This window comes from Polypterus senegalus, chromosome 2 (genome assembly GCF_016835505.1).
Source record: "Polypterus senegalus isolate Bchr_013 chromosome 2, ASM1683550v1, whole genome shotgun sequence".
Taxonomy (NCBI): domain Eukaryota; kingdom Metazoa; phylum Chordata; class Cladistia; order Polypteriformes; family Polypteridae; genus Polypterus; species Polypterus senegalus.
This window is the reverse complement of record NC_053155.1, coordinates 201,875,549-201,891,213: the sequence shown is the minus strand read 5'-3', so window position 1 is coordinate 201,891,213 and position 15,665 is coordinate 201,875,549. Positions and strand designations below refer to the sequence as shown.

At 36.8% G+C, this 15,665-nt stretch overlaps 1 protein-coding gene across 1 annotated transcript in view; it reads right to left on the bottom strand.

Moving 5' to 3' along the window:
* Nucleotides 1-15,665, bottom strand: part of LOC120524451 (cilia- and flagella-associated protein 47-like) — a 644,864-nt gene that overhangs the window by 235,137 nt on the left and 394,062 nt on the right. The window contains exon 55 of the mRNA XM_039746304.1: nucleotides 12,323-12,420. Within this exon, the coding sequence (XP_039602238.1) occupies nucleotides 12,323-12,420 (98 nt within the window). The remainder of the gene's footprint in view (nucleotides 1-12,322; nucleotides 12,421-15,665) is intronic.

Below are 15,665 nucleotides of genomic sequence, written 5' to 3'. Positions count from 1 at the left end.
GTGAGAGGCAATTCACTGAGTGAAAATGCCTTTTTAATGCCAGAGGTCAGAGGAGAACGGCCAGACTGGTTTGAGCAGATAGTAAGGCAACAGTAACTCAAATAAGCACTCGTTAAAACCGAGGTATGCAGAAGAGCATCTCTGAATGCACAACATGTCAAACCTTGAAGTAGATGGGCTACAGAAGCAGGAGACCACACTGAGTGCCACTCCTGTCTGCTTAAAATAGGCAACTGAGGATACAATTCACATGGGTTCATTAAAATTGGACAACAGAAGATTGGAAAAATGTTGCCTGGTCTGATGAATCTCTATTTCTGCTGTGACATTTGGATGGTAGTGTCAGAATTTGGTGTCAACAATATAAAAGCATAGATCCATCCTGCCTTGTATTAACACTTCAGGCTGTTGGTACTGGTATAATGGTGGGGGGGATATTTTCTTAGCACACTTTGTGCCCCTTAGTACCAGTTGAGCATTGTTTAAATGCCACAGCTTATTCAAGCATTGTTACTAACCATGTCCATCCCTTTATGAGCGCAGTGTGTCCATCTTCTCAGCAATATAACACACCATGTCACAAAGCTCAGATCATCTCAAACTGGTTTCTTGAACATGACAATGAGTTCACTGTACTCAAATGACCTCCACATTCACCAGGTTTTAACCTAATAGAACACCTGTGGCATGTGGTGGAAGGGGAGATTCACATCATAGATATGTAGCCAACAAATCTGCAGAAACTGCGTGATGCAATCATGTTGATATGGACAAATATTCCTGAGGAATATTTCCAGAACCTTGTTGAATCTACGTCACAAAGAATTACAGAAGTTCTGAAGGCAAAAGGGTGTCCAACTGTATACTAGCAAGGTGTACCTAATAAAGTGGCCGGTAAGTGTGTTTTTATCCATGTTAAGGTTTTGACTAGGGAGGAGGTGCAGGACTGAGCTGTATGGAGAAGGCTAATCAGGCACATCAACCTCACGTAGAATTGGGAAAAGATGAAGAGGAAGTAGAAGAAAATACATTGCTCATATTATACATTTAGTGTTTGAAAACATCATTCCTGGTCTTCTTCTCCTCCTCAGTGCCTTTTTCTTGGCCCCTTTTCTCTCCCCCACAGCACTTTCTTACAGGTTTCACCATTTTGTGTGAGTTCTGTCTCTTTGTTGGTGGCAATGCCACCTGTTGCTGTTTATGTGATCAGGAAGTATGACATCATCTTGCTCTGCCAATTTAAGATGGCATTCTGGTAGTTTACATGTCCTTTACATGTCAAGACTTCAGACTGTGTGGAAAAACTTCATTGTGGCTGCAGCTATTCACAAGAACATTTAGGGAGGCAGGACTTTTGAGAGCTTTTGGACTAAGAATTGGGTTAGTGTATTGGAATTTGTTATATTGAACAAAAGAATTGCAGTCCCTGTAGTACTTTAAGAGAATTGTTATCTACCCTGAACTGCAATTCACCATTTTCAAAATTTCAATTGCTGTTAATTTTCTTATATTACCAATCATAAGCTGAAACTACTTCACATTGTTAGCTACTAAAAATAAATATTAACAATTTTAGTGAAATATACCATATTTTATTTATGTAGTGAAGTAAAAAATGATGCTGGGGAAAGTCACATTTTAAAAGTAATTCGATAATCATATAAAAGTCTCATGAAATACAATATAAAGGTAAATATGAACAATGAATAACGTAAAGCAACTAGTAAAGTATACCTGCATTTCTTTTTTCTACTTTCCTCATTCCATTTCCCAACTTTTTATGCTTGGATATGATCCTCATTAATACCTTCTAATTTTCCGTCTTCATATACCATGTCACATTCTCATACCTGTACAAATTCATGAAGTAATACAGCTAACATAAAATTTAGCTTTAAAAATTTAAGTGGTATGAAAGTGGTATGACCATTTCTGTCATGCTAATCTCAATTTTGTCATCAAATCAGTACCACTATCTACGTTCAACATGTCACCAAAACATACATTTTCCATCCTTTTTTCTTCTTCTCCAAAAAACAACTATCACCAAGATTTTGATTAACCACCATAACATTATTATTCAAACCTTCTCTCATAGAATGATTCCCCTCAATGTATTTAGGCTTCCTGTTGCCTTACTACCATACAGTATATAGCAATGCACTAACATTTAATCCACATTTTGCCATCCTGGATGCCTTTATTAGTTTCACATAGACATCAATGCAGACACTAACTTTTTATCCACACCTAATTTTGCCAATGCCAAAATTAGGTGTGGATCCAACAACCATCTCTGTGTCTAGTTATATGCTGTCAAATCCATTCCAGAAAGTATTTTTCCAACACACACACACACACAAAAAGACATTTCACTTTCACCTGATACATCATTATTTTATGCTAACACATTCTCAGCCAACTTCATTTCCTGCTTCAAAGACAGACTGCTTAGCAACACCTACACTTTAATCAATCACCTTTTCCTTTGGACACTGAAATGATCACACTTTTTTTCAATCTTTTCGACTTCTCTTTTCTTTAAAATCAAATATATACATTTGCAAGCAATTTCAGTCAAAGAACATGAGCTGCTCTCTACATTTCTGTCATCACTCCATTTACTCCTGCTGCTTTACTGTACATCTTTTCATTTTCTTTAATGCATTCACAGCCTTGGTTTTCAACTTACAGACATTTCTTACAACCATGTTATTGCATCCTTTTTTCATACAGCAGTGTCTTTGCGTAGTTCTTCCAGAGGTTCTTGACTACAATATTACTAATTTTTGCATTTTTCAATCAATGAGTACAGATCACATCCATTACTGCTTTTATTAATTATGACATTAGGTTTGGTACTGTAGTTGCCTATCAATGATCACTGATTACATGTATTTTTCTTTTCATCTGCTTTGTGTTCCCTAACATATCCCTCTTACAGTCCTCATTCTGGAGTTAATTTAAATATTTCTGTCTCATGGCTCCTTATACTCTTACATTACTTTGCTTATTTGAAGATTGATTTGCTGCATTCTACCTTTTTGTCACTCCTAAAAGCACCTCCTCTTCTTCTTGATTGTATTCCATACTTACAGTACATACCACACAAACGTGGTTAACTGTGTTCCTTTTGTATCATATCACCCAACTACAGTATAAACTACCCACAACAATCTTGTACCAAAGTCAAAGCCACCTTGAAATCAGTCATAACTCTAAGCAGTTTTCATTTAGGTTGCTGCCCAGTATATTGGTCTCCCATGAGGAAGGCCAGATTAGAGCAGCTTCTGTCCAAATATTAATCTTTATTTTAATCACTTGTACTAATCATTTTTCAAACTACAGCATTCACTCAGTCACTTCATCAAGAAATGTATTAATTAATTCTTTAGGTATAAACACTCTAGTATTGCTATCACTAGTCCCCTGTATTGAAAACTATTGCAATTGTTTCCTCTCTGTCAAGCAGCATGTTCAATTCAAAACATTCTCTTCTCTTCCCAGTCTTCACTCCAAACATTCACAGTCACAGTCTTTACTCTCTCTCCTATATACATCCTCTTACTATATCTTCTTTGTCTCTTTTGCCACTAAACCCAGCCTCAACAGAGTTTTTCAGATTTTAAACCAAAATATATTTGTTATACTAGTCACAAACACAAAAAAGCACTTTGGCTGGTGCTTACTAACTGTCTGTTATTACCCACCAATCACCATGAATAGTCTGCAGGCAAAATCTGATAGAGAGCAACTGCTAAGATTAGAGGATGTCTTTTGAGAAAGAAATTGAAAACATTAAAAAAAGTTTTCTAAAGACAGTGATATGTTATGAAAACCAGACTTAAACTGCAGTCATAGTCAGACAAAGATTGCAGTTGTTTACCAGGGCAGTACTATTCAACCGGGGCCACCATGCTAAGACAGAAAACCCAGGTGAGAGAAAAGAGCTATAAGCCATTAACAAGAGTATCAGAACCAAAATTATGAAACTGCTTTTGTTAACTAGTTAAATCTGTAATCTCAAAAGACAGACTCCTATTGCTGCACTGGAATTCATCAGCCAATCTTTGTGACACAAGTCATGAATGTGGTCTTTAGAAGTCAGGCAAAGTCCCCTCCAGCAGAAATTATGCAGTGACACTTAAAAACTTAATTAAAATTGAATTAAAACATTGATAATTGACAAACAAAATATTAAAATATTTAAACCTAAAAAAATCTAGGTTGCCAAAATGGGATTTCCCAATCCTTAAGCGCATTAGGATAAAAAATAAAAAATGGAAGTCCCACTCAACAATGATAGACTATGTTAGTTTGTCCCACAATTACACTCATACTACCTCTTTGGTAAATTGTCTAAATATGGGGTGTCCTCCACTCTCTTCCCCGAAAGGTAAAACATGTATATAAATAATTTTGCTTTCTAAGCCTGAGGATCTCTGTGATGTATTCCTTTGCTCTTAGTTTATGTTCATATGATAAAATATAGCCAACTGAGCTCCCATACTTCCATAACACTGTTTTGACTATGTCCCATATCCTCAGTTTGAAATGGTTCTCCCTTGATCAAACACTCCTGTGATATACTGTATATCTAAATCTTTCACATTATAAAATATCGTTGTCCCTTGTGAAAAAATTATGTAGAGATATGTTGAGATGCTGCGGTGGGCTGGCGCCCTGCCCGGGGTTTGTTTCCTGCCTTGTGCCCTGTGTTGGCTGGGCTTGGTGCCAGCAGACCCCCGTGACCCTGTAATTAGGGCATAGTGGGTTAGATAATGGATGGATGGATGGATGTTGGGATGTTACATTTAATCATATTCACTCTTTCATCTGTTTAAATTATTTCTTCTTCTTGCATTGGGGTTAATCTTTACTGATTATGTTAGTGGCTGCCTTATGTACATGCAAAAAAATTCTAAATATAGAAATTATTCAACTATGAAAAAAGTACACTGACACAACCATTTCCTTAGTGTTAAATAATGGTTTACTATGCTGATTTTAAATTTGTTTAATTGATTTTAACTGATTTTAAATTTGTTTAATGGGAAAAAAGACTGAAACAATCATGCAGTAAAAAATCATGGTCTGGGAGTGGTTTCAGCTTTTATATTGTTCTGCATCCAGGGGTTTAAATAAAAAGTATTGTTTAAATATCTGATTAAATACTGTACAAAAGTCCAGCTCAAGTTATGTAGATGTCAGCTTTTTCTTTCTGCCATTCTCTTAAATGTTATTAGAAACAACACTGTCATTAAAACATGTCATGCTGGATACTGTTCAAGTGCAAAGTAGCTCTAATCATTCTCTAAAACAAACTGCTAATAGTACTTTTCTTCTACTTGAATGCATTTCACCTTAATATTAATGAATAACTAGGGGGTTCTGCCCCTGCTCGCTTCGCTCACCCACCCCCGTGTTTGGTTTACCGGAGATACAATTTAAAGAGATTGTTATTTTCATGGGAATTATTACATATGCATTATTTTCACTTTTACTTTAAAAACTTTTGTAAAAACAATATTTGTCCTTTATTTCCGGCCCTGGGCGTGGTTATATCTCTTTCTTGCAGAACGTAGAACGCTGCACGCGTTGTGAAGGGGGGGTGGTTGAATGCACGCTAAGGATATGCCGTCGGATCATCTGCTGACTTTCTGCTGCTGGCAAGCTGCCTGTTCTGTTTGTCACATTTCGTTGTTTTAAGAGCTGGGAGCACATGATATGTGTCTGCCAAAAGCAATCCAACAATTGCTAAGTTATATGTCCGTGGACTTGTTTTAAATGATGGCTCACTGACTTGTCTCACGTGACATTGCAAAAACAATACTTGTCCGGGCATGGTTAAATCTCTTTCTCGCAGGATGTACAGTATAATGCTGCTCGCATTGTGAAGGGGGGCAGCTGCTGTTGCGCTGCCCATTGATCATTTTAAAGCCTGTACAGCCACTGTCCTTTTTGTCACTTCATGTCTCTGTTGCTCACATTGTGAAGGGGTGTTAGGGTGGCTGAACGCACACAAGGAGAAGTTGTCGGATCACCTGCTTCAAGCTGCGTGTTTTGCTTGTTGCTTGTCATTGATTTAAGAGCTGAGAGCAAGTTAAAGTGTCTCTCGCGGGACTTCAAATTGTCTTCTGAGACGATCACGTCTTGTCTCCCTAGTCTGCCTTCCCAAGATTTTTTTTTATAATAGAGAGATAATAAGAACATTTAATATTAATTAAAACAGATTTTTGGTGTTACTTCCTCATTTACAAAGGGTTATTAGATCCAGCAGCCTGGGTATGAATCTTAAACCCTAATGTTGCCCATGGTTCTGCATGGGTTTTCCTCTAAGTCCTCTGGTTTCCCTACTACATCCCCAAAGGCAGGCAGTGTGGAATAGTGGTTAAGGCTTTGGCCTTCAAACTCTGAAGTTGTGGGTTCAAACCCTGTTACTGACACTGTGTGACCATGAACAAGTCACTTCACCTGCCTGTGCTCCAATTGGAAACCCTAAATAAATTAAACCAATTGTATCATAAATGCTGTAAGTCACTTTGAATAAAGGCATCAGCTAAATAAGTAAATGTAAATGCAAAGATGGGAATCATTCCAAATTTGCCCTGTTTAAGAGAGAATGGGCAGTGTGATGAACTGGCACCCTGTCCAGGCTTGTATACTGACTTGTGCCCAGTGTTGCTGGGATAGGCTCTGACCGCTCACAACCCTAGAATTGGATCGGGTGGATCTGAGAATGTTTTCCTATGTTATGCAAAGTAAGATTTTCCCTATATAAATTAGAGCTTCCAGTGAGTTAAAAACACCTACAGTGAAAACTGTTTTTCATGTTCTTGTAAAATTGCTTTTTTTTTTTTAAATTTGCATGTGATACAACTGTTAATTATATCCATTCACTTCAAGTAAGTTTAAAAGAATTGTAGAAAGAGCATGTACATATTATTTAGCTGTAAGATCACTTACTATCCTGCTGAAACAATGACAGAATTAGAAATAGATACAAATAATAACTTCAAAGATAGCTGAACCTTTGTTTTATTGAAATATATATAATTTAAAAGCAAGGGTTTATTTTAAAATAACATCAACTATATTAAGTTGTTGAACATTTCTTAAATGCAGTTGTGCTTGAAAGTTTGTGAACCCTTTAGAATTTTCTATATTTCTGCATAAATATGACCTAAAACATCATCAGATTTTCACTCAAGTCCTAAAAGCATATAAAGAGAAAAAAGTTAAATGAATGAGACAAAAATATTATACTTGGTCATTTATTTATTTATTGAGGAAAATGATTGAATATTACATATTTGTGAGTGGCAAAAGTATGTGAACCTCTAGGATTAGCAGTTAGTTTGAAGGTGAAATTCGAGTCAGGTGTTTTTAATCAATGGGATGACAATCAGGTGTGTGTGGGCACCCTGTGCTTTTTAAAGAACAGGGATCTATCAAAGTCTGCTCTTCACAACACATGTTTGTGGAAGTGTATCATAGCACTAACAAAGGAGATTTCTGAGGACTTCAGAAAAAGAGTTGTTGATGCTCATCAGGCTGGAAAAGGTTGCAAAACCATCCCTAAAGAGTTTGGACTCCACCAATCCACAGTCAGACAGATTGTGTACAAATGGAGGAAATTCAAGACCATTGTTTCCCTCCCCAGGAGTGGTTGATCAACAAAGATCACTCCAAGAGCAAGGCGTGTAATAGTCGTTGAGGTCACAAAGGACCCCAGTGTAACTTCTAAGCAACTGAAGGCCTCTCTCACATTGTCTAATGTTCATGTGTCCACCATCAGGAGAACACTGAACAACAATGGTGTGCATGGCAGGGATGGAAGGAGAAAGCCACTGCTTTCCAAAAAAACATTGCTGCTCGTCTGCAGTTTGCTAAAGATCATGTGGACAAACTAGAAGGCTATTGGAAGAATGTTTTGTGGACGGATGAGACCAAAATAGAACTTTTTGGTTTAAATAAAAAGCGTTATGTTTGGAGAAAGGAAAACACTGCATTTCAGCATAAGAACCTTATCCCATCTGTGAAACAAGGTGATGGTAGTATCATGGTTTGGGCGTGTTTTGCTGCATCTGGGCAGGATGGCTTGCCTTCATTGATGGAACAATGAATTCTGAATTATATCAGAGAATTCTAAAGGAAAATGTCAGAACATCTGTCCATGAACTGAATCTCAAGGGAAGGTGGGTCATGCAGCAAGACAACAACCCTAAGCAAACAAGTTGTTCTACCAAAGAACAGTTAAAGAAGAATAAAGTTAATGTTTTAGAATGGCCAAGTCAAAGTCTTGACCTTAATCCAATCGAAATGTTGTGGAAGGACCTGAAGCGAGCAGTTAATGTGAGGAAACCCACCAATATCCCAGAGTTGAAGCTGTTCTGTTTGGAAGGAATGGGCTAAAATTCCTCCAAGCTGGTGTGCAGGAATGATCAAAAGTTACCGGAAATGTTTAGTTGCAGTTATTGCTGCAAAGGGGGGTCACACCAGATACTGAAAGCAAAGGTTCACATACTTTTGCCACTCACAAATATGTAATATTCAATCATTTTCTTTAATAAATAAATGACTAAGTATAATATTTTTGTCTCGTTTGTTTAACTGGTTTCTCTTTATCTACATTTAGGACTTGAGTGAAAATCTGATGATGTTTTAGATATATTTACTGTATGCAGAAATATAGAAAATTCTAAAGTGTTCACAAACTTTCAAGCACCACTGTAAGTACTAAGTAGCTGTCAATACATTTGCTTAACCATGCTATAGATTTTTATAAATACAATCTTTAAAATAATAAATGCTTTATAAAGGGTAATTAAGGCGCAACAGTATTTTGGGTAATATATATTTTTACCAAATATATTACTTACGAATAACAAAATTAGAAAATAAAGAGAAAAGTAATGTTTTAATCAGAATAAAGACAATTAAGTGTAAATATTTACATTTATTATTTAGGAAAAAAGAATAATAATAATGCACATTACAGTGCATCCGGAAAGTATTCACAGTGCATCACTTTTTCCACATTTTGTTATGTTACAGCCTTATTCCAAAATGGATTAAATTTATTCTTTTCCTCAGAATTTTACACACAGCACCCCATAATAACAACGTGAAAAAAGTTTATTTGAGGTTTTTGCAAATTTATTAAAAATAAAAAAACTGAGAAATCACATGTACATAAGTATTCACAGCCTTTGCTCAATACTTTGTCGATGCACCTTTGGCAGCAATTACAGCCTCAAGTCTTTTTGAATATGATGTCACAAGCTTGGCACACCTATCCTTGGCCAGTTTTGCCCATTCCTCTTTGCAGCACCTCTCAAGCTCCATCAGGTTGTATGGGAAGCGTTGGTGCATAGCCATTTTAAGATCTCTCCAGAGATGTTCAATTGGATTCAAATCTTGGCTCTGGCTGGGCCACTCAAGGACATTCACAGAGTTGTCCTGAAGCCACTCCTTTGATATCTTGGCTGTGTGCTTAGGATCGTTGTCCTGCTAAAAGATGAACCGTCTCCCCAGTCTGAGGTCAAGAGCGCTCTACAGCAGGTTTTCATCCAGGAAGTCTCTGTACATTGCTGCAGTCACCTTTCCCTTTATCCTGACTAGTCTCCCAGTTCCTGCCGCTGAAAAACATCCCCACAGCATGATGCTGCCACCACCATGCTTCACTGTAGGGATGGTATTGGCCTGGTGATGAGCTGTGCCTGGCTTCCTCCAAACGTGACGCCTGGCATTCACACCAAAGAGAAAATCTTTGTCTCATCTGACCAGAGAATTTTGTTTCTCATGGTCTGAGAGTCCTTCAGGTGCCTTTTGGCAAACTCCAGGCGGGCTGCCATGTGCCTTTTACTAAGGAGTGGCTTCTGTCTGGCCACTCTACCATACAGGCCTGCTTGGTGGATTGCTGCAGAGATGGTTGTCCTTCTGGAAGATTCTCCTCTCTCCACAGAGGACCTCTGGAGCTCTGACAGAGTGACCATCAGGTTCTTGGTCACCTCCCTGACTAAGGCCCTTCTCCCCCGATTGCTCAGTTTAGTTCGCCAGCCAGCTCTAGGAAGAGTCCTGGTGGTTTTGAACTTCTTCCACTTACGGATGATGGAGGCCACTGTACTTATTGGGACCTTCAAAGCAGCAGAAATTTTTCTGTAACCTTCCCCAGATTTGTGCCTCAAGACAATCCTGTCTAGGAGGTCTACAGACAATTCCATTGACTTCATGCTTGGTTTGTGCTCTGACATGAACTGTCAACTGTGGGACCTTATATGGACAGGTGCGTGCCTTTCCAAATCATGTCCAATCAACTGAATTTACCACAGGTGGACCCCAATTAAGCTACAGAAACATCTCAAGGATAATCAGGGGAAACAGGATGCACCTGAGCTCAATTTTGAGCTTCATGGCAAAGGCTGTGAATACTTATGTACATGTGCTTTCTCAGTTAATAGTCAATAAATTTGCAAAAATCTCAAGTAAACTTTTTTCACATTGTCATTATGGGGTGTTGTGTCTAGAATTCTGAGGAAAAAAAATGAATTTAATCCATTTTGGAATAAGCCTGTAATATAACAAAATGTGGAAAAAGTGATGCGCTGTGAATACTTTCCGGATACACTATATAACAATGTAATAACATAAGCCCCTTATTCACAAACATGAAAATAGAAAAGTCCCCCTCAAACACTAAAAAATTATTTTTTGCATTCACTGACTGTTGAAATACTACCAAAGTTCAAAGATTCTTAATTATATTAAACACATTTTTGTTCAAGCAAGATAAATACAGCACACAATACTACTACATTAAAAAACGTTTGACCATCCTGACTGCCAGACACTAGTAGAATGAATAGGAAATACATTTTACTCTGGATTTAGTATAATACTGCACTTTGACATTACCCACCCACTTTAAATCAAATGTATGTTTTTATTGTATAATATTAACAATAAGAGCAGCTCACTACTCAAAATGGTGAATTTGCGCAGCACCCAGGATCAATCCCGCAAGCCTCTTGATTGAAGTAAGCAATTCTTACCGCTATACCACAGAAGCTGCCGTATTGCACTTGCACCTTTTGTGAAAGTGCTTATTTGATATTTAGACTTCAGCCTTCACATATTATATAGTTCATGTCTACATTTCGTCATGTATTACTAAAACATGAAAATGTTTCTGTTTTACAATGTGTTTACACAGATTGTTGTAGACATGGAACAAACATAAAATGCATGTGTTCCAAATAATGATCTATTATTTCCCCTCTGAAACTCCACCAGTTCACTCCAAGATAATCAAGGCTTGAGTTGGGAGAACTTCTTACCCATTTTGCGGCGGTGGGGGGGATGGTATAGTAGGCTGCTTGTCTTGATCGGCACATTTACAAGACAAAAGATGCTAACGGAGAGGTGCGAAGGGATTAAAGGTGGGCCAGATTTACGTGTTTTTTCGTAGGCTTTGGTAATTGTAGTGTTAAGGCTTTCATTTACTGGGGTTAAAAAAAAACCCAAAAAACCCAGCATATTGTAATCACACAAAAATCCTTCTGGTTTGAAAATTGTATGATTTATTGTCAGGTGATATGTTCATTATGTTTTCAAAATTTAAGGATGCATCCATATTATGCAGAAGAAAGTAAATATCACAACATACTGTACCCTTTCAAAGAAATAAATTACACCCCAAAAATCACAATATAAACAACAAATCAGATGTATAAAGAGGTTGATATTGTAAATAAAATCAGTAAGAACATTACATCACAAAGCAAGGTTACTACTGACAGGAGTTCAAAGTCAATATGGTATATGATTTAGACTGCTTGTGGTAGTGGAGGAATTTTAAAGAGAGCAACACAAATATCTACTGTATTTATTGGTGACATTATTTTAGTTAGTCACATATTTTGTGACACAGTTACATGTCTGTTGGGCATCTTTAAGTAAAAAGAAGCGTAGACAGGAAAAGAGTGCTCTCAAAAGGAGTCACATTTAATTAAAAACACTGTGCTGAGATGAGAAAATCGATAAAGAAGCAGAGGGGTCTCCTTTGAGCAAGCATATCTAACCAATAATTAAAGTAGTAATGTTAGGTCATAAAGGTAGTGCTTAAACTGCATGCGCCCCTTTAAAACAGTTTCAGTGGTCTGGGACATATTGGTGACTGGGATCTACAAGAGGTAGCTCTCAGTGTTGTTCTTTTGACAATTAGCCTATGTTTCTAATCAGGATGCCTCCAAGGAGGAATAAAATACTGTACTACTTTCTGAAATTCCCTCTATAAATTAGGAAAAAAGGCACTACTTACATGAATAGGGCACTTCACAGCTATAATCTGAACTGATGGAGGAGGCGCTGCAATTATTTCCAGTGAAAACCAAACTTTATAGATATGGGAGACTTCTTCTAAAATAGAAAAAATAATTATGATAAACATGATAATTTTAATAAAAAATATGCATTTGCTGTATAGTGAATATGAGAAGCCTACACATCCTTATTGAAAGTTCAGCTTATGTTACTCTAACAGGTGTAACCAGACATACCAGATCACACTCCACCAAATGATGGCTGTACTCAAAATATCCTCTTGCAGCTTGACAAAGCTTGAACATGTCTTAAAACAAGAATACAAGTGCTAAATTGAGATGTGCTAAGTTCATACAAACAAGCCAATAGACCAATACAAAGAGACTCACAGCATGATCAATTCAAAAAGTGCTTATCCTAGTGTTTGTTAAAGGGTTTCCACACAAGTCATTGATTTTTTTTTATTTGTAATACATTTGCTTGAAAAATATTCTTTTTTGCCTAAATATTACTGGTTATAATGTGGTGAAAAGTCTGGGATGTCTTATTTTTACTTCTTATGTGAACAAAAGTAGAAATTTCAATACAGAAACAGTGTCTACATCAATGCATATCATAATAGTGAAGATCTTAATGAAAATTAATAGTTGAGTAAACTGTATTTAGACATGGCATATCATGGGAAGGAATTCTAACATCATCTAGGTACTCATGAGCACAGAAGGATTACAGAAGAGAAGCCAGTGACTGTTCATGATGCCAGCTAAGATTAGCAGATTACAATAGTATTTCCGTTGTTTTCTTTAAATTCATAATTCATTTTTAGAAACAGTTTCATATTTTGTGTACACTTCATATATAAACTAAAATAGAAAGTTGATTATTATTGAGTAGTGATTTAATTGAAGAAAGTAAATAAAACACAAAAGTGTAAGATAAACTGTAGGGATATATTAACTATATATTCACTATTATATATATAATTTCAAAAAAGAATTACAAATACAGGGGGAATAAACCAAATATGCATAAGGTTACTGGCCAGTTTCACAAAAATGTTATACATGGGCCTGAGTCCTGGGTTTGAAAATCAGATTGAGCACTGCTTGTGTGCACTCTCTCTCTCTCTCATTGTCGTTATGGGTCCCCATGCTCCCAAAGACATACATTTTTAGGTTAAACGGGCAACTCTAAATCTGGCCAGCATGACTTGATGCAAATGACTCTGAATTTGACATAAATGGAAATAAAAATTGATAGATCAATGAATGGATAGATAAATGGATGAATAAGCACATTAAAATAAAATAAACAACAAGCTAAGTCAATATAAAGAACGCACTCCTCTTCCTTCACTTACTTCAAAATGCAGGCAACACATTCTGTATAATTAACGAAACCAATGAAACAGTATTCTTCATATTAAGATGCATATTAGCATTTCTGACAAATAGTATTTCTGGCAAGTTTTCCATTTTGAAATACACAACAAACAAAACACATTTTTTTTCAAACCTGCTTAATCCAAAAGGTTGGACACTATCCTGCTCACCCTAAACTGAAATGAACAGGACATGAGTCTTTCACATGGTTTACTTATGCCCTCACCTAGTGAGGGGATAATTACAAATCACCAATACACCTGTAGAGAAATATCACGGCAGATAAAGGAAGAACATGCAAACTTCAGAACAACAAAGACAACATAATGACATGGGATTCAAAGCCATGATGCTGGATCTGTAAAAAAACTAACCACTGCATTACCATGCTGCCCTAAAGAAAATACTTAAAAGAAAAATCTTCCAAAACAGGTCACCTTCATACATGACTACTCTTATTAGGCTAGACATTTCAAGTATGCAGAAATTACATTTATAAAACTGAACCTTGAACTACAGGCAAGCATAATGATCCTTAAACTGAAATCTATTTTTACATCTGATTTCTCTTTTTAATTTATAATGTATGTGGTTGAACAAGACTTCCCAATTTATACAATCATGTATTATTCATAGCATGTAAAAAAAATCAATGCAGTTAAGAATGCAGTTAAGAATTGAGGCTATGCTGATTGTTTATTTTTAGTAATTTTATGAGGAAATACAACTGTCAGGTTGTGATTTTTCTCACAGTAGCAACAGAATATATATGCAATTAGGAAATCCGGGAACAGCCAAGCTCACATATATAGCATGTAAAAGTGTAAAAATCGATCAAGAAATAACAGAGTTATAGTTGAAAATAATTAAGTGACATGGTTTTTTGGCCCATGGTGTAGTGTGTTGCCGATTAATTCAGTCAACAACAGACCAGCAGCAGTCAGTCTCCCGGCTCCCACTAAGACTGAGCACAGTGGACTGAGAGGAGTCTACACTCTGCAGCTCACGAATGCCAGGATGGGGCAGACTTCATTGACGTCTGTCAGACAACGGCTTTGAACAGCAACTTAAAATTGCAATACGTCAGTCTGTTGTATCCACATTATCTGTGCCAAGCAACTTGCCCTCACAGAATGATGACAAGAAACTGGATGCATCAGTAAAAGTTGAAATGGCGGTGTTTGAGAGCAATGACAAGCGCAGGCGTTGTTTAGAACAACTGTATCAGTATCTGGTGACTGTGCCGCCTACTTCAGTGGAGGCAGAGAGTGCTTTCTCAGCGGCTGGCATACTCTGCACGAAGGTACGCTCTCACCTGGACGACCGCACGCTGGACATGTTGTGCTTTCTACGCTCTTATTACCGCAACTAACTAGATACATGTACTTACTGTATATGACAGCATGAACTGCTTGTAGATAAGGTTAGTCTTTTATTGGTGTCAACATATTGCAGTAGTTTTATTAAAAATAAGTGTCGGTCGTTCTAAAACAGTTCACATGTGAGATGCCCATGCACTGTGTCATCCCTGGGAGCCCGGGATTCCCAGGAATGACATGCAGGATTTCCAAATTCCCGGGAATGGATGAACCTGTCCGGGAATGGATTCCCTATATGCAGTTTTACATTTCTATAATTGTAATTGCTGAAATTTATATGCATATCTTTACCTGACAGATCAATTACAAATTAAATGGCAATGGTCATTTACTTTTTCAAGTTAAAATGTCATGTTAAAGGCCATTGTACATGTCAGTAATAAGAACAGACTTTTTAATTCTTTGTATCAGTTTATTTACCGAAAAGAAACATAAAATCTATTTTGTAGTCCTTATTGTTACATTTATTAGGACACTGCATCAAAAACATAAAAATAAGATTTCTAATTTATACTGAAAGAATATATAATAAAGTAATTTTAAGGTACGTATGTCAGGAACCATGTTCATACAGTGCCTT